This window comes from Chenopodium quinoa, unplaced genomic scaffold (assembly GCF_001683475.1).
Source record: "Chenopodium quinoa cultivar QQ74 unplaced genomic scaffold, ASM168347v1, whole genome shotgun sequence".
Taxonomy (NCBI): Eukaryota; Viridiplantae; Streptophyta; class Magnoliopsida; order Caryophyllales; family Amaranthaceae; genus Chenopodium; species Chenopodium quinoa.
In genome coordinates, this window is record NW_018743510.1 from 1,264,054 (window position 1) to 1,291,920 (window position 27,867).

General features: G+C 32.1%; 2 protein-coding genes across 2 annotated transcripts; one reads left to right on the plus strand and one right to left on the minus strand.

The window, feature by feature from the left end:
• Positions 1-1,267: 1,267 nt before the first annotated feature.
• Positions 1,268-3,870, plus strand: LOC110739679 (heavy metal-associated isoprenylated plant protein 7-like). Its single transcript, XM_021920134.1, has 5 exons — positions 1,268-1,527; positions 1,619-1,910; positions 2,064-2,269; positions 2,483-2,570; positions 2,970-3,870. The coding sequence occupies exons 1-5, from the start codon at positions 1,519-1,521 to the stop codon at positions 3,431-3,433; spliced, it is 1,059 nt and encodes a 352-aa protein (XP_021775826.1). The 5' UTR covers positions 1,268-1,518; the 3' UTR covers positions 3,434-3,870.
• Positions 3,871-12,828: 8,958 nt separating this feature from the next.
• Positions 12,829-18,139, minus strand: LOC110739680 (palmitoyl-acyl carrier protein thioesterase, chloroplastic-like). Its single transcript, XM_021920135.1, has 6 exons — positions 17,385-18,139; positions 16,034-16,167; positions 15,823-15,936; positions 15,280-15,457; positions 14,986-15,054; positions 12,829-13,220 (listed from the first exon to the last, which is right to left on the minus strand). The coding sequence occupies exons 1-6, from the start codon at positions 17,790-17,792 to the stop codon at positions 12,978-12,980; spliced, it is 1,146 nt and encodes a 381-aa protein (XP_021775827.1). The 5' UTR covers positions 17,793-18,139; the 3' UTR covers positions 12,829-12,977.
• Between the last annotated feature and the right edge of the window lie 9,728 nt (positions 18,140-27,867).

Consider the following 27,867-nt stretch of genomic DNA (forward strand, 5'->3'; position numbering starts at 1 on the left):
TTTATGAGTCCTCGAAGTGCAGCACAGATAGCTATATGCAATCGGTTAGAAGGTAGTATCAAGAACAAGAGCACTAATGTCAGTGTTTGAAAACGGTGATCAAAAGTGTAAAACTAAAGAACTATAATTAACTGGTGAATTAATTATAAAATAGCTAAGAAACAAAAAAAGTTGTGGAAGCTTGGTGGTCACAGGTCCCAAACAAAACAAAACCAAAAATTGGAAAAAAAAAATTTGAGATCTAAAAACTATGTGATATCATGTTAGATTTTGGGAAAACTCCTCAGATTAGAGTGTGTACCATTGATCAATATATATAGTTTTACAATACTATTCTTAATCTTGTTAGAAAACCTAATACGATAAGATTACAAACTATATTAAAATATATACAAAATATATCCTAACTTTGCGACAAATATTATCATGAGTATAATATCATAAGTGAATTTACAAATTGATATCACTTGTTAACTAACTGAGGGGCGAGGACATAGCAAAGGGCTAAGGGTTGACTATGATGTATTGTTGAATGACTGATTTAATTAAGCTAAGTTTGCGACTCGCTTATGAACTCAATTCCACACTCTTATTAATGGAAGCCCTAAACTAGAATCCAAATATTTATTATCTTAAATTAACGTCATTTTCAAATTTCATCTATTACATTTGGCTATCATCATATTCCCTTGTTCATACGATTCATCAATTCACTAACTAAGTAACTCACTAACCTTCATTATCTCTCTTCTATTCATCCATTATTGACACCATGAATTGAATTTGTAAGCTAACCAACCATGTATAGTTATCATGCTATGGAATGATCTTACTATCACTCACTCCACTTAGCTAAATTTTCAATATAACAAAGTTTACTCTTATAAAATATTTTAAAAATATATGCCGATCAAACTGTAACACTTAACAAAATATGACAGAGTCGAATGAAACCCAGACTCTAACCTCGAAAGTCGAGCCATGAATGATACATACCCCAAAATACAATCTACCCCTAAAATAATACTCTCTCCGTCTCTCTATTAAATGTCTATTTCTTACATTTATTACTCACATAATAAAGAGAAATAGACATCTAATTAAGGAACGGAGGGAGTTGTGTCTCAATACCATCATAATTACATTAGTATTGCTAATAATCTATCTCGAAGATGATTGTGTAGCAGGAAGGGAAAGGGTAAGGTGGAGCATATCATGTGTCTAGAAGTGGCCCCAAAATGCAGTGCACGTGCTTCCCTATAAAAAGCCACGTCATTTTGGAGGGCGTCGATGATGACGCTGAGTGGCCACAGATCTGGCTCTATTCCCCTCACACTCTCACTCCCTCTTTTCTTTTAACTCCTACACTCCGCATACTGTTACTCCTCCCACCATTTCACTCACCAAACTTCAAATAAAAAAACCAACTCAAAAAGAGAGAGAAATAAAATTAAAAAAAAAAAAAAAAAAAAAATTCAATTCCAATTTAATAGAAGTCCTGTTTTCTTCATAAAATCAATGGGAGAGGTTTGTTTATTTATTTATTTTTTTCACCAAGAAATAAATTTGATTTTGTATTTGTTTTTGGTTGTTGATTTGAATGGTTTGTTTTGTTCAGGAGAAGAAGAAGCCAGAAGGAGAGGAGAAAAAGGCGGAGGAAGGGAAAAGCCCGGAACCGGAAAAGAAGGCGGAGAAAACTGAAAAGGCTGCTGCGGCGGCGGCCGCAACGGAAGACAAACCAAAAAGTGATGAAAAGAAATCAGAGGATGGAAATAAGAATAAAGACAAAGATGGTAAAGATTCGAAAGAAGAGCAACCACCGCCTCCGCCTCCGGAGATTGTTTTGAGAGTTTACATGCATTGCGAGGGTTGCGCTCGCAAAGTCCGTAAATGCCTTAGAGGCTTTGATGGTATGTACTGTCAATAGTTGAGTGGCCTTGTTGTAACAGTCCGTTACTACTGTTATTATTATTAATGCTGAGATTCAGCCTGTGTCGTTTCGATTCGATTTGTTATTTTATAAATAAACGTCTTTTTGAAATTTTAACTGGATGGATTATTAGGGGTGGAAGACGTGACGACGGATTGCAAGACGCACAAAGTGGTGGTAAAAGGAGAGAAAGCAGATCCGCTGAAGGTGTTAAGCCGAGTACAAAAAAAGACGCATCGTCAAGTCGAGCTTCTTTCGCCGATTCCGAAACCACCCGCCGAAGAGCCTAAGAAGGCCGAGGAGAAAGAAGCACCTAAACCAGAAGAGAAAAAAGAAGAGGTATTTTCATTTAATTATTTTATTTATTGTTACTTTACATTTCTTTTTAATTAGTTTGGATTTTCCTAAATTAACTTTTTTCCGTTATACTGTGACTTTTGTGCAGTTCGATATACTCGCACTATTTTTATTTTCTTTTTTGCTTTATTGTAATTGGGATAATATTATTTAAATTTGTTTAATTTTAAAAGTGTTTATTTTTGTATTATGCAGCCAAAAATCATAACTGTGGTGCTCAAGGTTCACATGCATTGTGAGGCTTGCTCCTTAGAAATCAAAAAACGTATAGAGAAAATGAAAGGTGATTCCCTTTTTCTTAACGATTATTATTTCCATATTATAAAAATAGAGATAAAATTTTGTTATATCCTTAGTGTATCAACTTTTATACACTAGTATATTCATATCAACACTTTTTGTTTGGCTACAATTACAATTTTGGCAAATTAAGTATTTTTGAAATGAATTTTATTGTTTCTCATTGTAGTAATGATGTGATTTTCTGTCATTGAATATAAAAAAAATTTATGTGATTTTCTATTCCATGCATCAAAATCAGGACATTTTTCTATTTTTATCTATTGTTTAACAACTGAAGGAATCATGGTTAGTTTAATTGGTCAAAAGTTGATTCTTGATTCAGCCATACATTAATTTAATTGGCGGTTTGTTTATTGAATAAATTATTAAATGATTTCAGAGGTCGAAGAAGCAACCCCAGATCTAAAGAACTCATTAGTGACGGTAAAGGGTACGTTCGAGGCGGCGAAGATAGTGGAGTATGTATACAAGCGCACCGGCAAGCATGCTAGCATAGTGAGCCAAGATCCTCCTGCGGAGAAGAAAGATGATGGGAAGGGCAAAGAAGGGAAAGAAGAAAAGAAGGGAGAAAATGATGAAGGGAAAAAGGGTGAACAAAAAGGGGAGGGGAAGGGAGACAAAAAGGAAGAAGGCGGTGGCGAAGGGGGTGGGGGTGGGGAGGAGGGAAAAGGAGTAGCGGGCGAGGGCGATGGGGCGGCCGTGGTGGTGGAGGAGGGACCTAGGATTGTAGAATTGAAGAGGAATGAGTTTAACCATTACCCTCCTAGGTATGCCTTGGATATGTATGCATACCCTCCTCAAATCTTTAGTGATGAAAACCCTAATGCTTGTTCTATAATGTAAATTATTACTTGTAAAACCAATTTATGGGGACAAATATTTAGTTGATTTTACTAGTACAAGTATAATTTAAAAAAAAAAAAAAAAAAAAAAAAAAAAAAAAAAAAAAAAAAGTGGGGGGTGGTGGCCTAGTGGTGGGAGGAATGGAAGGGTAATTGTGTAAATTCATAATTTACCTTTTCTTTTTGTCTCTTTACATGTGCTCTTTGGTTAGTAAGCTCCTTTTAGTAGTTTAGTATAAAATCCATGCAGAGAAATCCTAGAATGAAATTTTTGGTGAGGCCCTTTTGTACCTTTTTGTTGTTTTTTATAATGTAGTAGAAAAATAGAAATCAAAATAATGATTTATGTAGTACATATACTACTAATAATGTAGTAATGTATTATACAAGTATTGACAATGAGTACATAAATAAATAAATAAGTATTTATAGTACATACCACTTGGAATCCAATTTGGTTCTCCAATGCAAACCTTTACTTATTGTTATTTTAGCTATATTACCAATTTGATATTGAAGAAAATCTTAATAATGCTTAGATGGATTATTGAACTAGTTTATACATATAAAATGATCATAAGATTTTAATTTAACTAGGTTATCGTTGTTTCTTGAAACTTGATTTTTGTTGTCTATCGTTAGTTGTTTGATAAAAGTAACATGGTTAACTGATTAATGTAATCATGGGGTTTGCTTATTGTTTCAATATACTCTAAGGATCAACAAACTCAATGAAAAGGCTAAGCTGATGATTGGTTTATATCTAGTCAATATCAAATTGGCTTTTATTACATTAGCCATATTAGCAAGTAGAAATAAATTACGAAACAAAGGCGGTGGAGTAGCAACTAAGACACAAAGTACGACAGAGGGATAGTTAAGTGTTTCTTACAAATTGGAATCCTAAGCATTAGCATGGCAGTTAGCTGAGTACAGTTAATTTAGTAGGCAATCTAGACATAGTAGCATATTTTGAGAATCTTTGGCAATTTATTAATATGTACTGAAGGAGAAAGAGATGGGTCCTTAAGACTGAGCTATCTGCCTTTGCTCTCTGGTCCCAATATACCATATGGTTTTGCAACTGCTCTCCATTTCTTTTTGAACTGTAGTGCATTAGGGTTTTAATTATTTTTTTTTTAATTATTTGAGATGTTTATAAATTAATTACTTCTGATCATAAGTAAAATTTCCTTTGTTTTAGAAATTTATAACTCTTTCAATGAGGTATACGCCTAATGATTAATACTTAATATGTTCGACATGTTACATGTTCAAATCCCTTCACCCCTTGTGGCTCAATTAGACCCAAAGTACAACATTCCGTATATTATAACTCTAAGTATTATGCTTGATAATTAGAGGTGTAAAAATTGATCTGACTCGACGGATCCAATTAGAAACCGATTCGAAATAAACCAATTAAATTTAGAATTTAAGTTATATAAACACAATAATATAATATGACTTAAATTTAAAGTTGAACCGATCCAACCCGACTTGACCCATCACCGAAGCTGACCTAGACACTCAAATTGACGGTTCTATGCGTAAGTAGACATGTGTTTCGGTTGTCAAGGTCCTACCACTCTAAATTTTTACTCATCTACAAACATTAATACCTAACCTAAGATTAGGATTGGTGACAATTTTTTAGGTCTTAGAATCATACAAAATCCAGATTGAGATCTTAACAACCATGATTTCTAACTTTATATCAATTTGTGAATGAGTGAAAGACTTATACATTTTTAAGGGATGTATTTATTGTTACTCTTACTTCTTATGTTAATTAATGTGTGTTTGTTCCCTTGAGTCTTTTTAATAGTATTTTACTGATATTTGGGTCTAAGCATTGCCTCGAGTCGTTACATGATGAGGTTAATCATTAGTGTACAATAAATTTATGACTCCATCTTCTCATTATTAAATTTGCTTTTTATATTGTCATTCATTTATCAATACTTTGTTTTCAGAAGAGAGCATAAAGTATGCCTTAGCTAAAAAGAAAAAAAATAGTATGCCTTATTAGCTTGGTATGAAGGCATGTAGTGTTATTAGAATGGGGGGTAATATGGTTCAAATCTTGTATGACGAGTTGACGACTAAGTTTTTTTTTTTTTTTTTTTTTTTTTTTTTTTTTTTTTTGTATTTTACCACCTACTATTTTTTAAAAATGAAAATTTCTCACCTGATTGCCTACATGACGTCATTGTGGGCCCCATCGACGAATTTATTTTCAATTTTATTCCTTTTTCTAACCTTGTTCTTCGATTTTTGAATTGCACCAAATTATGCAAATAAACCACTAAATTAGGTACCTAATTTACAAAATTGGGGCTAACTATAAGACGGTGTTCATCATTTAGGGTTTTGAAATGAAATTAGAAGTTTGTTATTTAGTGATTAATTTATGAAATTGGGACTAGTTTGCATCGATCTAACGTATTATGTCTTCAGTTAGTTCCGAAATTGATATTATTGTTAAGAAATTATTACTAATTATTGATATGAAAAATTAGGGTTCATATGCGTATTTTAGGGATATTTTAAAATCAAACGTTTTTCTAAATTATGATTTACAATCCTAAATTGAGCTTATATATATTAGTTCTATATAGAGTTAATCAATGTAAATAATGCTTAATTTGAAAAAATTATCTCAGTTTGAAAAATTTCCTAAATTTGGGATAAACCCTAAATAAAGAACAACAAATTATGATTGACACATATTAGTGACTTAGTTATGTTTGTGTGAGCGTGAATTATGTTAAATCGACTACTAAATGCTTTTCCCTAATCTAATTTTAATTTATATTGAAAAAAAATATTAAACATGAGAATCGAGGAAGAAGAAAGAATGATAATACTGTAGGTGATAATTACTAAAACGGTAACAATAGCAGGTGGTTATTTCCAAATTGTTTTTTATTTCTATTATAAGTTTATGAGACATCAAATGAAAATCAAATGGGCGAGTGTGTCACGTGACACGTAGACTTCATTTGATACACCTTTAAAACCGTAGTATAAAACTATTAACTATAGATGTACAACTTTGCGCAACAACATTTATATTTACATAAGATAAACAATAATAATAATATTTGCATTGATACTAATATAATAAGATTCTACTCCCTTTGTCCCTACTTTTTTGTTCCATTAGACTTTGCACGGTTTTCAAGACGCGTCTTACAATATACTTCCTCCATTTTCTTTTAAATGCAACACACTTTTTCACGCTTTTTTATAAGGTGATTAAAGTAGGTAAACGACAAATTAATCAAAATAATTTATACACATATTAGCTAACCCTTCTCTAATCGTGGTGTTAAAATTATTTTGACAAAGTAGCTTGTTTACCTATTCGAATCACCTCCTAAAAAAGCGTGTCAAAAAGGTGTGTTGCATTTAAAAGAAAACAGAGGAAGTATATAACTTTAATTCTATACGTGTATATATTATAAAAACTTGATATATTAATAAAATATACGGTATACAATAAAACGAATCCAACAAGACCCTACATGAATATATTATCTCTTGTTAATCAATGAAAATTTAAGGTCAAAGTCTTTGAAGTTTGACCCAATTTTTTGCAATGGAGCAAAAAAATAGAGACTAAGGGAGTATATGAGTGTATATTCTATTATATATATAGATGGATATTCAATGTCATGTTTTTGTCAAGGGAAAAAGATTAAGAAACAATAGTGTTATTATATTATCAAGAAAATGATTTATACAACTTTAGGGTGACCAATGGGTGGTGAGAGAAAGACGGTACAAAAACTCCATAAGTCTTTCCTCTAAATTGGTACAAAGTTTCTTTATTTTTTTAATTTTATCAATTTTCTAATATTATTTCGAAATTATTATCATTTCCTATTCAAATGCTAAACATTTTATTTAGAAGGAGAGGTATATGATTTGAATCCATAATTTTCTTATTATGTTAGCTATTGATAACATATTAGAGAAACAAGTCAACTAACAAGTTAATCTAATGGTGGAAGTCCATGTTTAGTTTATATACTACACCGTAGGTCTTTAGCTACAAGCCTACAACTTTACAATCACCAAGACACCAAGAGATTGAGTTTTAGAAAAGGGTCAAACTTATAATAAATATAAACCGTTTTAGTATTGCATATACTTGAAAAAGAAAAGTAGAACTAAATTAGCATAAAAAATGATGTAAAATTTAGGGACGTCGGAAGTTTAATACTCATAGTATTAATAACATAGAAAAATGTAATGAAGCAATAGTTGTCCACGAGGAAATGTGGGGACAAAGGTAGGTTCAGAAAGCCATGATAAATAAAATTAATGCGATAGATTTTACTTCATTGTCTCCATTCTTAAAGCTTTTATTCAAGTGGCAGAAATTTGAGGGTAATTTCATTCATAAAAAAACAGAGTGCTCTGTTCTCTTGCTCCCTTCTTATTGCAATTATTAGCAACTAGAAATGGTAAAGCTTCTGCCCACCAGACCTTTTTTTTTAATTTTTTTTATTTTGAAATGGATATGTCAATGCATGTGTCTACTATATGTGTATTTTAATATCTTTGTATATAATATACCCTTGTACTTGTTACATATCGGAATTATGAGAATTTGTCCATTATGTGGTACTAGTACTATTCTTTTTTGAAATTTACCTTTTGTTCAAAATTTAAATATGAAATGTAATGAGATACTTTGTTTATGGTCATTAGGGCTCCTGAACAAATTACGTGTACATCACTGCTCTACCATTTATACACTATAGATTAATTTCTTCATCGATGTCTCAAACTTATAGAGTATTATCTGGTATTTAAGGCTCGAGAATGAATTATGTTTACATCACTGCTCTACCCTTTTATGCACTAAGGATTAATTCCTTCATTGATGTCTCAAGCTGATAGAGTATAAACTCTATCATGTTCTTTCACATGAGTGTCACTTAGGTTTACATGTTGATGTAACATAGGGCTTCTAGGGTTTCTCATACTCGGAGTTAAAATTCCACTTTGGATAGGATGGAATGATGGGATTTGTACATGTAAGCTTTTTTATGTGACCTTTTTATCAAGGTCTAGCTTGACTCCAATACCATGTTAAAGGACCAATTCAACCAAAAATTTAAGCCAATAGTTAGAAGTCCGACATTGATTTTTAGCTTAAGGTTTTAACATGATGATTGGTTTAATACTCTATCACTACTTATAGCTTATGTCCTGGAAACTAATTCATTCCTAGGGAGAGAAGTAACTATAGAAGAAAATAGTTTACCAAATATGAACGTGTGAATAGAAGAAGCAACTAAGGTCCTATAAAACCCTTTGTAACAGACTTTTGTAACTAGCTACTTGTATAGTAGTCAAGCTTCGAATTTCATTTGTAGTAATGTTTGAGTTGGACAATGCTGATTGGTTGTAGAATTGTGCTCAACTTTGATTGGTTGATAATGCTGCATGGACCTTATACCTCCCTTGATCCGACTCATCATTTTACCAATTGTGTTACAAGATCCTCAAGATGATAGTGCTAGTGCTAATGTACTTTAATGTAATGCATATGCGCTTTAGTACTCTGTTGAACTTGAGTGAGTATAACCCTCTTTGAAGGCAATATAAAGAATGGTCTAATAGGTAATAGGTATTTCTTTTATGGATGCTATCCCGATACTACACAAAAGAGGCTAACAAACAAGTGTTTCCAATAAAATAAATAAGGTACTATGTTATAAAGGCACATACATAAATCCACATACCATGCAATAAAGAGTACAATTTTAATTGCGCCATTATTCACAAGAGGCCACCTATTTCGTAATCCTAAAGGGGTGTTTGTTTGACAAGGAAAAACGAAGAGATAGAGATAAAAAAGATGATAATAGAAGAAATTTAATGTTTGTTTAAGGGCATCAAATGTGGATTAGAAGGATAAGAACAACCCCTAATTCCCCCTATCCTGCTAATTCTTAAGCTAGGGAAGGAGTTGTGGAGTAACTTATAAAAGGGTGAGATAAGGATTATATGTAGGAAAAGACAATCTGCTTATTTTTTTTTTAGAGGGGATAATTGACAATTAATTAGCTAGTAATGGTAAAATTGTAACTTCACTCCTTATCTTTCTAATCAATTCCTTGTCTTTATTCCTAATCTCCTAGCTCGCTCCCTTGTATGCGTAGCTAATCACTTACTGATTGTTTGATCCGAATGATAAGGATAAGAGGTAGCTAGGAGCCTAGGAATACAAGAGGAAGTGAAGAATCAATCAAGGTACCAATATTTCGTTATTAAAAATCTTGTAAACCCTAGCTAGGATTGTTCCTTAATACATGCATGAACTACAAATGTAAACTACATGGTGTAGTGGAGTAGAGAGAGTATATTTGAAGGAGCAATAATACACTAGAGCATATGAATTAGTTCTAAGGCTTGGCATATTCTATACAATGATAGATTGTGGATGACGCATACATTCGTAACATTGTTGGACAAAATGTATCATAGATTATAGTATTTCTCAATCATTTGCGTCACATGCATGACTTCTTATTACATGCATTGTGCTACGAATCTACAATGAGTAAAGAGAAAACTTTAACTGCCAATCTAGTTACTATAATTTGCTCGTCTAACTTTTTTTTTCTTACCTAAAAAACTCCTACTTTCAATGGCGTAATTGATTAGGTTCTTTGACTTGACATTTAAGTCAAATTATCATTCAATTCGATCATTGACACTAGTTTAAGGATTCAGAGGTTGTTATCTTATGAATGCCATGTGGCCTACACTAGAGAGGGAAGCACAACTTTTTTTTTGTGAAGAACTAGTTTTTGTGTTCGGGCGATGCCCCGGATTATAACTTGGGATTGATCATTAATATACGGAGTACGTTGTAATTTATGATTCAATTTTCTTGTAATTAAATTTGTTGTTCATATTGTCATTTGCTACATATTAATATTTTGTATTTAAAAGATTGCATAAAAAATCACATACCTTAGTGGTAAGTCACTTAGTTCTAGAATTAGAGGTTGCGTGTTCAAATTTTATGGATATTTTTTTATTATTATTATAAGTGCATGACATACAATGAAACACACAAATGGAAAGAAGAGCCACGTGGCGTAATGAGTAGTTTGAGTGGGTGACGTGGCGTAGTGAGGGGGGTTAATGTGACACGTAGGCGTTTTAGGAACGCCTTTTAATATATTAGTATAGATTAATCATTTTGTAGTTAAAAATAAAGCTAATTTATTTAATTTGCCTGAATTTACCAACTTGGCATTCATTTGTTATATCAATATTGCAACATTTACATTTTTGATATCATTTATTTGATTCATATGATTCTCTTTAATCACATTATATCAATTATGTTTAAGAAAAAAAATATAGACAATATAGTCATTAAAGTCTTATTAAGACCGTCTCAATTAATGTATGTTTTTATTACAATATCAACATTTCATAATTTTATTGTTAATATAATTAAAGATATGCAAATTTTTATTGGGAGCCCTTTATTTTTGACTTTTTTCCGTTGGTAGCCATTTTTATTATTTAATGATCACTAGTAGTTCTTTAATTTACTCTTAATATTTTTGACTTTTTTCGTTGGTAGTCATTTTATACATACTACGCTATTTTGCACGGACATAATTTTAGATTCTACCTTTTTATTTATTTATTTAGGCTCCATTTGTTTAGTCGGAAAATATTTTCTAATAAAATGATTTTTATACTTTTATAGTTGTTTGTAAGTCTGTGTATGAGTCCAAGCAAAGCATGAGCTTAATCCAAAGAGCTGTGATCCTGTGAAGCCCAACAAACAGCAGGCGTAACTTCTTTTAGGCTTGAGAATGTCATGAAACAACCCCATTAAGTTTTAAAAGGTTGATTGTACTACTACGCATGTTGGCCCACTTTATGCTAATTATCTTTAATTAGGGTGCATTTGCAAACAAGAAATTTATTTCAAATAACTGATCAATTCAATTTCTGAAATTAAAATTAGGTTGCATTTGGATACAAGTAATTAATTTCAAATGATTCATTTCAAATCTAGAATTTCAAATCATAAAATTCAATTCCAAAATATATGTTTGGGAAACATTAGAATTTCAATTCTATGATTTCAAATTCTAAATGGTGTTTGGAGGTGAGTAGAATTTGTGAAGTAAATCTGGAAATTTATGAATGATATATCTACATTAATCAATGGTTAACTAATTGAATGACAACAACACCTACATGCATCAACTTCTTTGGTAATCAATTAATCATCAAATCATACAACGATGTCATCGGAAACTACAACCAGGTGCCCAAAAAAAATTTGGGAAAAGAAAGACGATAATTCCAATTCTAAATTAAAACCATTTAAATTTTCCTAAAAATTTTGTAAATTAAATTCAAAGTTTGAAAGCTCTTTTGTAACCAAATTCAGACTTTTTTTAAAGGGTAATAATACACTCTTGAAAAAATTAGGAATTAATGACAAAAACACGTGTAAATCAGTATAATTAGTGTTTATATTTTTTTTAATTTCATAAATTTATACGACTTTCTAGTGTATATTTAATGCTTATATGTAAGCCCTAAGGGCTATGTATAACATTTTCCTTTTTTAAATTTATATTCTTAACCTAATTTTTGTCCCAATTTGATTATTTGAATTGGAAAAAAAAAATATATATTATGGAAGTAGCTTAATTTAGATGACATCAATGCTTTGATACTTGTAGTTTGCTTCAAACCTACCAAAAACAGCTTGTAAATACAAGATTTGTTGTCAAAACTGTTCAAAGATTGAGATATTCTGTGCGCAGAGCATAGGTTGGTGATAAGGTGCATGTGTAACAATCGTCGGACAAAGGTTGGAGACAAGGAAAATTCACGGTGGTGAGTGGTTGTAGTAATGGAGGATAGAGAGAGAAAGTTGTGGTTGTTGGAGCTTTGGAGGAGAGAGAAGGGAAAATAGCTCGAAAAGAAATGTATTAAGTTGGAATTTGAAATTCATCAAACTTGACTGATTTTGTAAGCCATTATGGTATTTAAATTCTAGTTCTTTCATTTGGGTACATCGCTGGAGAAGAAAATAGATGGTTTATATAAACACCTAAAAATGTCACGTCTTTTAGTCCTCTATAAATACATTGCTTAATTGCTTGGTTTAGGTGAATGAATTAAAGAAAATTTAAATCCCAATCCCTTTTATTATCTAAATTCCTAATGATACACACAATGTATTCATCCCTTGTCATCTTGTTACTAAAGTACAATAATATAAGAGATAAGAAAAAGTATGAGTTGTAGCTTAAAATCATGCTATGTTATTGTATATTTAAGCATTCTTCTTGATAACATCACAAAAACATTAGATTATAGATGAAGTTAACATAATAGTGTCTGAATTGTTTAACAATGTCTCCTTAGTATGATCATGGATCCGTCCATACAAATAACCTAATCTAAAATCCAAAGGGTAAACAAATTAAAGTATAAGAAATAGAATGCATCTCCATTGTGATCAAATTTAAATTTCAAGGTTGTTGATCTATCATATTTTTTGGAAGCCATTTCGTTCTAGCTCGAACAATCTCAGCTCTATCATCTTGCATCCGAAGAAGATGAGTGCTTTCAATATCTTTAGTAATAGTAGTGAAAGAATCACCATTTTTCATGGTAGTTAAGGACTCAAGTACGTTGGCTTGCCTACATTCACGTCGATATTCTAGTGTCATGCTTGTCATGTCGTAATCTTGCAACACATTCAATGGTACACTCTGCAAGCAAATTCAAATTTTGGTCAGCCTCATACTTAATAATTTTTTATTTATTTTCAAACCATCATACTTAATGACTATACGGAATAATTACTTTTGGTTCATGTAGCCGGCCCCACTTATGGGATTAAGGCTTTGATTGATTGATTGATTGATTAAACCATCATACTTAATAATTTCATAATTAGAAATGGGGTTAAGTTGTTTTAAGTACGTTGACATTGCATAATTGAGCTATATTGGATTTGTATTTGTCAATATAAACCTCTTTATATGTAAAACCAATACACATATTTGAATAGTGTTAATTTAAAAGTGTTTCATTTAAAGAAACAAAACAGAGAAACTATATGAATAAAAAGAAACTACCAAAACTAGGGAATAAGAACCTACTTTAAGAAAAACAGAGTAGTTCTATTTGGTACCCATTTTTAAAACAAGGTGTAGTGGACTTGGTTGATAATGTGCCCAAAATTTTATAAATTGGGACAGGTTCCTAAAACACACTTTATGGATCCGAAATCGGCACTATGGTCTTTTGGACATCAATCAATTTCAATTCAATAATGCCTATGGGGTATGTGACTATATCTTATTATGAGGAAATACAAGTTGATCTACTGGATCAACAAAAATTGTCAATTATAAGGGCATTTTTGGTTTTTCCTTCATTTAGTATAGGACAATTTGGTAAAAGTACAAGCATGATTAGGCAATATTGCCAAATCACCATTGGGCGAAACCATTGAAAGGCAAACTTACCACCATAAACACCAAGCCTCATGCCCTAACGCAGCGACCACAATCACCACCACTATGACACCCCCGTTGTCGGCAACCACCAGCAAGAAGGCATCGATGGTGAGCACGGTACGACATCCTTTTTTTAATTTTTTATTCTATTTATAAATGGATGGCGATTTTCGAAATTTTCCGACATAAATTGAAGCTCCAAGGGTTGCATTGATGGAGGAGGATAGCACCCCTTCCCTTTAGGGTTAACCATGCCCTTAATTTTACCTTTTTAACATTGGGGTTTCGTTTAATTTGACGGTGAAGCCGCCGTGATGTCGTCAGTAGAAGATGATGGTTTCGGTGAAAGGTGGAGACGATGAGATGGTGTCGGTGGAAACAGGAGGTGATGCAGATGTTGTCGGCATGGTGGAATTGGTGGTGTCGGTGGAAGGAAGGTTGAAACTTCAATGGAATATTAATGGCTCCATCATATACTATCTTCGTTTCACGTTATGTGCAACAATTGAGTATTTTTTGTGAGATAAAAAATTCAATTGTAACACGTAATATGAAATGGAGGTACTAATATAAAAATCAGTAGCGGATATAGATCACTAAGATCATCCTGTCTCACCACCACTAACAATCAGCCTCCATCAACAACATACCGCCACCATCAACAACCACTCCTACAACAATGAACAACATTTGCCATTGAGTGCATAACCACTCATACTATAACCCACCTTCCATCCACCAATATTTGCCACTAACCACCGGTTACTCATTGTCCTATTCCAGAACCATCGTAGTTGGACAATTCATTATTAATAATTTTTTTTACACAAAAAGAAGAGGGTGGCTTTCCCCCCTCACTGCCTCACCTATGTGGTGGGCGTCCTCAACTGACATCATATTCAAATAACAAGTCAATTACATTTTAAAATTATTTGTCAATTATATTGTTTTAATTATTTTAGGACAGAAGAAATGTACATTCGAAAGCATAAAATTAACATATGAAACCTACCTCCAAAATCCAGCCAATGTACTTGACGTTGTTTACGTGTTGGTTAGCATCCATATCGTTCCATCTAGGCTGCATTCATAACCAAAAACCACAATAGTTTATATCATGTTCCTTTCCTTATCTTACAATAGATACAATTATACTACTCCTTTGGTCCCTTATAAACCTTACTCAGCTAATTTTGAATTCTTAAGGCGAGTTTAGCCATGTATATAATTCGCTCAAATTCTAATATAGTATAAAAATAAAAATATGACAAAAATTTTCCATTGTTGAAGAAGAAGAATTACTTACAGCTAAGCCAGATTGGATAATATCAGCCGTATCATCAGTGAGTTTGTTGATTTTATCAGGATCATCATCACCATTTGCAAATACATATCGATTTAAGTAAAAGGGTTCAACTTCCTGTCGAACTTCGTCTGGGATTTTTGATAGTCTCCTTGTTTCTCTGTTCATGGTCACCCATGTACTGCCAATCATTCATGAATATAAATCAACAAAAATCAAATTAGTTTATTATTAGACAATAATAACCTCAACGAAAGTAGTAAATTTACCAACTATACTCAAAATTATTTTACTTCATTTTATAGACAATTTCATTGATTTTAATATAGAATTTCAAAAGTAATTAAGTTATCAACTATACTAAATATAATTTATTAGACAATTTCATATTGATTTTCATATAGAATTTCTGCCAATATTATCTAAATTGATATGATGACAGAAACACATGTACAAAAACAATCACAATAAAATACTTATATGTTAAATTTCAATTCATGTAACTTGAAATAAATAGGAATGGAGGGAGTAAGAACTAAATTTTACCTTGTTGCACGTGTTATGATATTTTGAGTTCTATAGTCTCGAATTATCCAATCTCTACGCATTCCATTTTTGCCTGCTGCATCAACCCATGTATCGATTTCAACAACATCTCCCCTATAAGTAATGGAATTAATCATCTTTCTTGTCAATCATGCATTTAGTAGTAGATTATGTTAAAGGTATTAAACAAGAACAAATAACCAGAGCATACCATGAGCTATATTTGTTAACTTGGACATGTACACGGGTTACAACCCAAATGAGTTTCCTAAGACTCATCTCTCGTGTTGCACCAAACCCATTTCCAGCTAGTCCTGAGCTTGTTACATGATTTAAAGCCGTTTCCTGCAAAAAATAAATAAATACATAAATAAATAAAATTAATACAAAAACAAGATTTTTTGCTAAGCATAGTTAACATCATAAATAATACAAGTATTTAAAGTTACTCGTCACTAAAAACATTATCAATCTATAAAATAATCTAAAAGTTTGTTGAAGATAAATTTGATGGGCCAAAACCCGCTAATATCAAGCAAACTTTTAAGTCAATGATGTAGATGAGATTTAATCTCTAAAATTGGATGTTACCCTCTTATACTTCGTATCTAACCGACTAACCAACCAAATAAGTTGGTTATTATAGATCGCCCCGTATGACAAGATTATAGTAGATCTGATGAACTAGCCACATATCAAATTGAATAACTCGTCATTAGAATATGATTGAAATAATGTCATCATATTCCAATAATGACTAATTAGTAAATTAAACTCCTGACAAACAATGACGTCTCGATTGTGAAAACTAATTGAGTCAGTGTACGATATGTCATACATACGTTCAAATTAAATCCCTCAGCCTATTTGTAATTTGTATTAACTTTGTAGATTATGCGTAGAACTGGCAATCCTGACTCAGATCCGATCTGACCCGAATGACCCGACCCATGACCTGAAATTGACCCAAACATTGACCCGAAACCCGAAATTGACCCGACCCGACTCATACCTGACCGAAAATGGAGTCGACTCGATCCTAACCCGACACCCGAACTAACCTGACCCGAAATTGACCCGAACAGACCCGATATCCAAAATGTACCGAACTAAAATTACCTTATAATTGAATTTAAAATGTTTTGTACCAAAAGTAACTCAAATTGTTCATCTTCAACCATGGCTAAGCTCATAAACTGAATTGATAGTTTTTATTATAGCAATAACAAAATATATACTCCGTATAAAATTATTCATTTGAGCTTGATTCACAAATGAAATAACCCGAACATGACCAGACTAGATTTTAACCTGACCCGAATGTGATCCGAACATACTTGACCCGAAATTGACCCGACCCGAACATACCCGACCCGAACTCAGCCCGACACCTGACCCGAAAACCGAATTGACCTGACCCAACCCATACTTGACCCGAATGTAAGCTGACCCAAAATGACCCGACCCAAAAGTGACCCGGCTCAAATGACCCATTTGCCAGGTCTAATTATACGCAACCTTAAAAAGAAAAGAAAAAAAAAAAAGGTTAAGAATTAACCAACCTGTAATAGATTCATCAATGTTTCCATAGTAGCAGTCTTATCTGGACCAATTTCATAAGATCTAATTATAAAAGTTTGCTTATAAACAAACCTTCCTTCCACAAATTTTCCCAACATACATGTTTGCGCTAAATCCTCCACTTTATACTTTATCACTTCACATTTCTTCAACCCAACGTAAGATGTTTCACCAACACTAGTACTACCATTGATCTTCTTCCCATTTACCACATCTATATTCGGCCGAATCTTATTGTATAATCGAAACGATTTCGACCCTTCGAAACGATTCTTCTTGAACCCATATACACTACGAGAAAAATTACTAACTTCAATATTTTTCTTTCTAGAGTGGAAAATTTGAGTTTTTACATAATCAAAGCTTGTGCTTTTAGCTGAAGTTGTCATATTTTTGGTGCCTTAATTTGTGTAGGAAGAGAGTTTTTATTTTTTATTTTTTTTGGTTATGAAAAATTGTAGTAGCATGAATGCAAAAAAGACGGGAGATGTATGGATTTTTGCGTTTTTGAGAGGATAAAAATATTGGAGGGAAAATAATTAAATCTTGTCAAAGTGTATTAGAGATGTTAACGAAAATAATTAAGACAAGAAAGACAATATAACACATTGTTTTGCGGTTGTTTAATAAAGTTGAACGAATATAATAAGTAGCTCAACTACTATATTGGGTTGGCGGGAAAATATAGCTTTCACGCAAATTTACGCGCTTATTTATTCACTTAATAAATTGTTGTAATATGTTGCATAGTAGTATGGTACATTCTAGCCAATTTGCAAGTTTGGTCATTTGGATAATGTATTTTGAAAATATATTTTAGCTTTAGATCAACGACTTATTTGTCCAAAACGATATAACATGTTTATGATGCATCATGCATGCCTTTGAATTTTACATTTTAATGTGTTTACACCGATCTTTATAAAGTGTTTTAATTTTGTAAGATATTGGAATAAAAATTCTAGACTAATTAAATTTTATTTCCAAAAGTATACTTCGTACAATATGTAAAAAAGATTTATAATCAAAAGTGTCTTCTACAAACTACACAATATTTCTAAGCAGCTACGCTAATATATACTTTAGAATAACAACAAAGACAAAATAAAACTTTAACCCTTGTTTTTTCGTGGGAAAAATAGACTTAGGAGATGCTATAAACATATGAATTTCTTTTTTTGGTAATCACCCACCCGATTCACCCTTTGGGCTAATTTGGATTCAGAGCTCAGTTCTAGGTGGTTATAAGGTCCAAGTTCCTTCCCGATTGTTGATGTGAGGGATCGAACATGCGGTCTTTCCTACCAAGTGCAACCCCAATCACCACTACACCAACAACCAATTGGTATAAACAAATGAATTTAATATACATTTACATTAGTTATGAATTAAACTTCTTTGGTTTATAATTAACATATGTGAGATGACTAGGATAACTCATAGCACATTGAAGTTGTGAGCAAATTGGTAGTCTTTATTGGATTCAACATAATTTATTTAGATTTATTAGCACTGAGCTTAAACTTATTAATAGGCATCTACTTACCTTTATGAAGTTTTAATATCCATAAACTCAAATTATTTATTCCGACACTAGTTATAATAGGTGACAATTAGACTTGGAAAACGGGCCATTTTGGTTGGGTTAATTTTAGATCAGCTAACATTCGGATAGGATTTGGGTCGGGTCGAGTCAATTCAGATTTCGGGTACATATGTTTCTGGCAAGGTATTGAGTTGAGCACAAGTTGGATCAATATGGGATCAGGTTGATTCTGAGTCAAATATGTTTGGGTCATGTTTTGGTCGTGTCAAAATTGGGTCAACAATTCGATATTGTTGATCAAGCTCAAATCGATAATCTAATTTGGTTTGTGAAATCAGCGGTTGGGCATGAAGCAATTTGAGTCATTTATGGCACAAGAAATTTTTTAGTTCAAGTATTAGGTAATTTACTTCTAGACATTTCGGATTTCGGGTGTGTTCAAGTCAAGTAATTCGGGTTAAAATCATATCGGGTCAACTCCAGGCCGGGACATTTCGGGTTCGGGTCAACTTTGGGTCAGGTCATTTCGATTAGCTGGTCAAGATCGGGTCAACTCCATTTTCAGGTCGTTGTTTTCGGGTCACAGGTCGGGTCATTCAGGTTAGGCAGGTCTAGTGACAATGTTCATTCGGATCGTATTAATTTTGTGACTAACTTGTTTGAGCTGATTTCGCGTTCGAGTCATGTCATTTTCGATTCTAGTGTAGCCAATATGTTTGGGAAATTTTGATTTTCAACACCACAAAAAACACAAAATTGGTTTTTAACACTATAAAAAAAAAATTATTTTAACACCACAAAAAATTTAAAAAATTGGATTTTACCACCACTTAACATTTTCCATCCAAATCCGTTAATTGGGTTCCACAGTGACATGTGTCGCAATATAATTGGTTAAAAAATAAGAAATTTTTAAAAAAAAACCTAAAACTAACCCAGCCACCCCACCACCACCATCGCCACCCTCTTGTCCACCCCCACTATGCGCAATGTATGTAATACCTTGGAAATTTCCTTCCTTAAAAATACTCCTTTTACTCTAAATAAAACCCTTTTTAGGAATAACCAAAATATTACCGCCACCGTGATAACAACTAAGGCTAATTTTCAAAGTCTCACAGCGGAAGTCTAAAACATAAAAACCAATTTTCGAAAAATAAAACTTGAAACTTGACTTCACAACCTCAAAACCAAAAGTAAAATAAAATATTCACAAGTCGGAACCAATTCAAACATGGCCCTTCTTAAAAACCAATTAAAAACAAACATAATAATGTTAGTCCATAACAAATCAATAATTCAAAAATATTAAAACTAAGAAACCTAACAAGTAACTCTCTGCACTCTATCCCATCATGTTCGTCATGCTTCAAGTACCTGTTATTTCCTCTTAATTCAAGCCTCTACTCACCATATAAATGGGTCATAGTAGGGCTAATCCAAAGGAAAGTCAAACACAAACACAAAAGTACGAATCAGCAAAACTGAGTACATATGCACCACACTAACATGAATATCCTAGTATCCAAATAAAAATAATAATTAAAACATGCTCGCCACGCAATCACAAGTCAACTTACCTTTGACTCATAACTAGCAATATTAATTATTAATAAAATAATTTTGGATTACGCATTGAACGAGTTTCCTTCCTTGAAAATAGCCCATTTAAATATTGAGCTTCCAATCAGGGAACTACCCCAATTGACACCTACTATGTCACACTTGGTGACGGAATTCCTGCGCATTAATAATAAAAAAAATTACAGCGTCTTGTACCCCTATAGAAGCTATGGTCAAATATAAAACCCCATAACTCCCCCTATATGTTCATACTCAAGGTATATATGTTCCAAGAGTTTTGGTGTGTATCCTCTTACACTTTACGTGATTTACCAATTTAAATTGTGATGACTCAAACCAATCAATCAAGAACAAACATAACAACAATCAATACATACTTCCAATTCATTTTTGAATTAATTAATGAGCACATACTATTTATTTTAATTAAGGTTTCTTGCCTAATTTTGTGCACAAAATTGCACGATTACTACCTTGGTGCATAAAACGCACTACTAAACTTCCTTGACTCAAACTCAACTTACTTGAGTGAGTAAATAAATAAACTAATTTCTTGACTCAACACCAATAATAAATGGGTGAAAAATAAATTCATGAATCATGATCAATAATTCTAACTTTAGCTCTTTAACTCATATATAAGTCTTGCTTATTATATACATGCTTTCTTGATACTTGAAAATAAAACATACTTCCATGATTCATACATACTCAACTTGTATCATGCCTCGAATAATATATTCACATGCTTGCATAACCAACATCAATTCCAAGCATATAATCAACCAAACATGCTACTAAATCATCACTTAAATCATACTTTATAAATCCTAGCATGATATTACGCATACACAAATATTCTTGTGCACATACGTACCTTGAATAATGCCTAAACTCGGCCACACTCGCTAGAAATCACCTAGCTCAAAGCTTCCTACAAATAAGAATATATAACTATAATTAATCTACTATTCTCACAAATTTTCATCAACTATAATACTCTTTAATCCTTACTAATTAACCCAATTTAATGACATAAAAGCCATAAAACCTTTTCTTTAAGTGGGTACTTCAAATCCTTTCAAAAAGACTTGATTTTTATGACTTAAATAAAATTCCAGCATACTTATTTAATATAAAACATCACTAATAGACTAGAAATTCATATTTAAATCATTAAAACCTTTTTCCCTTTTATGGGTAATCAAACCCTAACTCAATTATTAAAAAGTAGTGTGCATAGATAAATTTCAGCATTAATTTGAGGGCTTTAAACTCATTAAAAATATGTTAAACAACAACATCAACCTAGGATCAAACCCTAACCATAAATATTAAATTCCCAAATTTTAGGGTTTGTAAATTGGGGTTTTTGATTGAATAAAAAATCTGAAAATTATATAAATAATTTAACAACATCAAGTACCCAAAATCAATACCAAAACATAATCAAATTCATGCTTTAAATTAATAAAAACAATATAATTAAATTAGGAAGAGAAAAAGAGTTTTTTTTTCTTTTTTTTTTAATAATACCAAACCAACTGAAAAAGAGGAGAGAGAAGGAGGGGCGATCGGCGGTGCTGCCGCCGGTGGTGGTGGTGCCGCCGGTGGCTACCGGCGTGAGGGAAGGAGAAGAAAGAGAGAGAGGCGTGGGGAAGAGAGGGAAAAGGAGAGGAAAAATAAGGAGAAAAAGGAGAGAGAAAATAAAGAGAAACCTTTGAAATATTTGTGAAATCTGACAATTATGATTTTAGAGTGAAAAATCTTGAGACTTTGAAATATTTATACTCCCCTTTTAAACAAAAACTCATAATTACAAAACTGCCATTACTAAATCCTACTCTCCCTTGATTCCTTTTGGGGCCAACTTGTTGGGCGTGTTCTCAATTCCCCACCAAGTTGATCCAACTATTAAAACAAAGATGACCCAATTCAAAACCATTTATTGCCTCAATTAACGACCCATATTGTTTATGCACACTTACATAATATTTAAATAATTAATTTCATTTTAAAATGAAATGAATCATTTTAATTTATAAAAATAAATAAAATATATAATTTATATATATATAAATATTATAAAAATACGGAGTATTATGGAGTAACACCCTAAATCTCCCTCTACGGAAATACTAGTATATATAATACGTATAATTATACCATAGAGATCGATAGAGCTAGGCGTATTACCGCCGCGTAATTACGCAAGACTACTCTAAACTACTAAACCAAACCAAAACTTTGCAGCGGAAACTCAAACTCTTACTTTATTAATACTTAGTAAAAATAGTAACCATTGTTATGAGTACTCAAAAATAAAAACAAAACCAACATCCCTAAAACTAGGTGAAGCAAATCCCGGGACTCCCAAATGCTCATTTATTGACTCCACCTGAAAATAGTCAACACTGCTTACCATTAAGGTAAACAGGGCGAACCAAAACCAAAACAAATATGAATTAGCAAAATATGCCAAGAACATTCAAGTGCAAGATAAGTAAACTCAATTTATTATCAAACATACTTTTAAAACCAATCACGAAATTCCAATATTTATTTCAATAACTCAAACCTCATAATTCTAAACCAATTCTCAAGATTCTCAAAATATATCCAATAACTCAATAATTCAATAATAAAGATTATTAAAATCAATTCTTCTTTTTTAAAAACTCAATTCCTCTCCTAAGTGTGCATGTACACCCTCCAAATTAGTATCTTTATGTAGAAAGGTTATCCTTGAGAAAAGACTCAGTCATACAAAGTCCAAAGTCTTATCAACCAAATCCGCATAGTGGGATTAATACAATTATGCTTGTAAAGCTTAAGTAATAATTCAATAGTTTTTCTTTAATTCAATAATTCAATCCTTTATAATAAATCAACTCAAAACTCCTCTTTATTTAATTCAACATGTTTTCGAAATCAAACCTTTTAAATATGATAAATAATTCCAATCATTCAAAACATGATATCAAAATAAATCCTTCAAATTTATTCATTAAAACATGTATTAAAATCAATTTTTCCAACATACTTTATTTCGTAAATCATAATTCAAATCAATTTAATTCAATCACCAATAAAAGCATATAAAATATGCGATTTAAACCAATCACTTTCAAAGATATCTAGCCACCTAAACGTACCTTGATCCTCGCTTAGAAAACACACAAAGAACCTCAAGAACTCTTGTCAAAAACACCCTAAAATCAAATATAACCTTAATTAATATAAGGTCATCAAATAATCACAACAATTTAAATAAAAAACCTCCAATTATATGTACATGAACCTTATCAAATTCCTTTTTATAAACTTAAATAATAAACTGATTTTATTTAATTTAAAACACCTATAATATTTTTTTATAAAACCCTTATAATAATAATAATAACATTAATAATATAATTAATTAGGAGAAGAGAAGAAGAAGTAGAAAACCGAGAAGAGGAGGAAGGAGAGGCTTGGCGGTGGCAGAAGCTCGCCGGAATGTGGCTGCTGCCGGGGGTCACGGTGGTCGCCGGTGAGGTGCTGGTGGTGGTTGACGGTGAAGGTGGTGATTTGTGGTGATGGTTGGCGCAAGAAAAATAAGAGAAAGAGAGAAGAGAATTAGAGAGAAAAAAGAGAGTTTTAGTGTGAGGTTTAGCATTGATTCAAGGGTATTTATAGGCTAGTTCATGCAAGAATTAAGATAAGAAAATATAGGAAGAATTATGGCAAATTTGGTTTAAGAAATTACTTGGAAAAGAGAGCTAAAGAATTAAGGAAAGTTTAGTTTTACGGTGATTAAGCAATTGAAAAATAAGGTAAGTATGTAGTCATGAAATATTAAATGGTAAGTGACAGGGTCGTCTTATTCATTTAGGGGGCCTTGTTCCAACCTTAAAAATTAGGCCCTAAAAAAAATTAGGAATTATTTCAATATTCAATATATTAATGTCTCACCATTTTAAATGATGCCCCCAAAAAAACAACAATTATGCTAATTGAAATTGCAAAGAAGATTGAAACAAGTTTGTCATAACAATTAATCTAATGCATGGAGTACTTGCTGAGTAGTTGCTGCAACTCGGCAACTCACAGCAACTCACAATTAATCAATTATGTAGTACCTGTTTCAACATTTCTTTGACTTTCTATCTTAAAAATGACAAATTGGCAATAATAAGCTCATAGCAAAACTAAAGATAGGAAATTCTTTACCCAAAAAAGTTAAAATTGCAGTAAAAAATACGAAAATTAAGAGATTTGAAGAATTGAAGTTAATTCCTCCTTTAGAAGCAAGAAAATCCTTTGCATATCCGTTGAAATTGCTTGAGGAAGAAAAAAGTTTTATTGGAAAATTGAGAAATTTGGGTAAAATAAATACAGTAACAAATTATAATTGAATGAAGGAAGATAGAAGGTTTAGAAATTTTATGGAAAATCAGAGTATTTTACGGAAGAGAGTAAATTGAGCGTTGAATTGTAGTAAATGAATGGGAGGAAGATGGAAAGTTGCCCATTAAGCGTCAGAAAGTCAGTCAATTTCTCTTTTTTTTTTTTTTTTTTTTTTAATTAAGATCTGGCCTCTTTACGAAATTGGGCCCTCAATATTTTGGGGCTCTGTGTTAAGGGTTTGTTTGCACAGACCCTAGTAATTGGCTTTGCGAAGATGATCAAATCTTTGTAAATTGGAAAATAGGAAATAAGGAAATAATTGGATTTCAGGTGGATAATTAAAAGACAAGAATTATATAAGTACTTAGCTCAAAAACACCATATGGTGGCCAAAATTATTGAGCCTTATATGTTCATATTTTCGGACCTCCTCATTGGTTTTGAAGTATTATTTTGCTAGATTTTAAGGAATAAAAGTGATTGTGTAAATAATATATTTTGTACAAAATAATTAATTAGAAAAATTTCAATTAATCACTAATTAATTTAACTAAGAAAATCCGAAAATCCTAGCTAAATCATTAGGGAAATTTGGCCCTTTTTAAAATAATTAAGAAAATATAATTTTTGCTTAATTAAAATATCCAATATATATATATATATATCTTATCAAAAATCCAAAAATAATCATTAAGTTTTAAAATATTTTGGGTTCCAATACTATATTGGCTCCAAAATTCAAATAATAAAATAAATTACTAAAATACCCTTTTTAGAAAACAAAAATTAATTAATTAGAAGATACGTCTCAAAAATATGGGGTATCACACGCAGCCCCTGCCCCCACCCCACCTCCGACACACCCTCTCCCTCAGCCCGAATTCGCCCCACCGGAACCCCCCTCTTTCCTCTGTCCTAAACCGCCCTGCCACCGCCGCGCTTAAGCCCCCTTCCTCAAAAATGGCCACGAAATAGGCAACTAACGGTTGAAATCGGCAGGTTTAAGTTCTGAGTGATCGATTTCGACCCTAAATTGGTCTACTTCGATCATTACTGATGGTTTTAGTGGCCATGTTTAGAGGTTTGTAGAATGGCTGGCTGTTTTTTGTGGCCGTTTGGGGGAGGCTGCCGGTTTTGGGGTGGGGAAAAGGGAGGGGGAAGAGTTTTTAGTGGCTAGGGCTGGGAAAGGGAATGTCGAGGTGGAGCAGGGGCGGCTGACAGTGGGGTTGTGTGGCTGGGTTAGTTTTAGGGTTTTTTTTTTTTTTTTTTTTTTTTTTTTTTTTTTAAAAAAAAAACCAATTATATGCTGACACGTGGGAATTGTGGACCCCACTAACGGATTCTATTCAAGAATCACTTAAGTGGTGATAAAATTCAATTTCTTAAATTTTTTTTTGGTGTTAGAATAATTTTTTTTTCATAGTGTTAAAAACCATTTTCGTATTTTTTTATGGTGTTAAAAATCAAAATTTCCATATGTTATATTTTAATGAAATAATCATTATTAGAAAATATCAAGTCTGTTTGTGTCTGATCAAATTAGATTAGTTTGAATCGGGTCAAAATCGGTCTTAGTGCTTTCTTATTAGTTCAAGTTTCAAGTCGGATATATTAACTCAGATAATTGGGTATAGGTGATTTGCCAGATATACTGATAAGACTATGATAACACATAGCCAAAGTTAAACTGGGGATTCCTTTTCAAATGGCATTCCAAACAATGTATATGTGCCACGTGTTCCGCTTCTCTATATGTTTTTCATTGCATGTATGTCAAATGTCCGCAATTGATGATAAAAAAAGTTACCCACGAGATTCGAACATGCAACCTCTAATTGTAAAACTAAGTGTCTTACTACTAATCTATGTCAAATTTTACATTATTTTTTTAATGTAAAATATTAATATGTAGTGAATGACAATATGAATAACAAATTTAATTACAAAAAATTGAGTCATAAATATAAAGAAACCCCTTATGTTTTAATGTCAACTCCATATAATGACACGGGGCATTGCCCGGGCCCAATTATTAGTTTTAAGATGAAAAGAACCCCCCCCCCTTTTTTTTTTTTTTTATGTTTATGTTGTAAATAAAAACCAATCTAACCTGGGCTTGGGCTAAAATGAAGGTAGTTGGGCTGAATTCCCATTAGTCTTGGACAATGGTGATCTATCTTGGTAAAAGGGCTTAGGCTGATGTTAATTATGAACCTTTGATGCAAAGTTCTTCATATATTCTATAAATCCTTACAACTTTACCAAGACTCCTTCAACACTAAGCTTTCATTCTTTTACAGCGATTAATCAGAGCATGGTGGAACTCTGGAAGACACAACACACAAAAAGCTCAACAAAGATTGATCACACGTGCCACCGACATTGTAAGTAAGCTTCAAAATACGAGACATGCACGTGCCTTGTAATTAATGCAAATAAAAACCATGATCTAATCTCTAAATTAAATTTACAAAGAGCATCTCAAATAAACATCTATAAATGTTTAGATTGATGTCTTATTGCCTTTCTTAATGAAATTGTAAGGAGTACGAAAGAAAGAATAAAGGATAACGTATGATGTTATTCATGTTGAGCGGAGCTTTAACTGAATATCTAAAGTGATTATTAATCTTGAATTAACGTTGTGATAAAAGCCGACTGCTATGGAAAAAAAATTGTGCGAAATTGTTTCGCAATAATTTTATTGTGAACCTGACGTCTACACATGTCAACCAACGTCATATAAACATAGTGACCATAAATTTAACATAGTTATCTCACGGCAACTGGCGTTATGTTGAATATAGTGGCCCTAATTATACATAATGACTAGTATATTAAAACCCTCACAAAATAAAATACATTAATCACTTCACAATAGCTTTTATTTTAACATAATAACTTTTATTTTAACATATTGACCTTTTTATTAATATAACAATTTT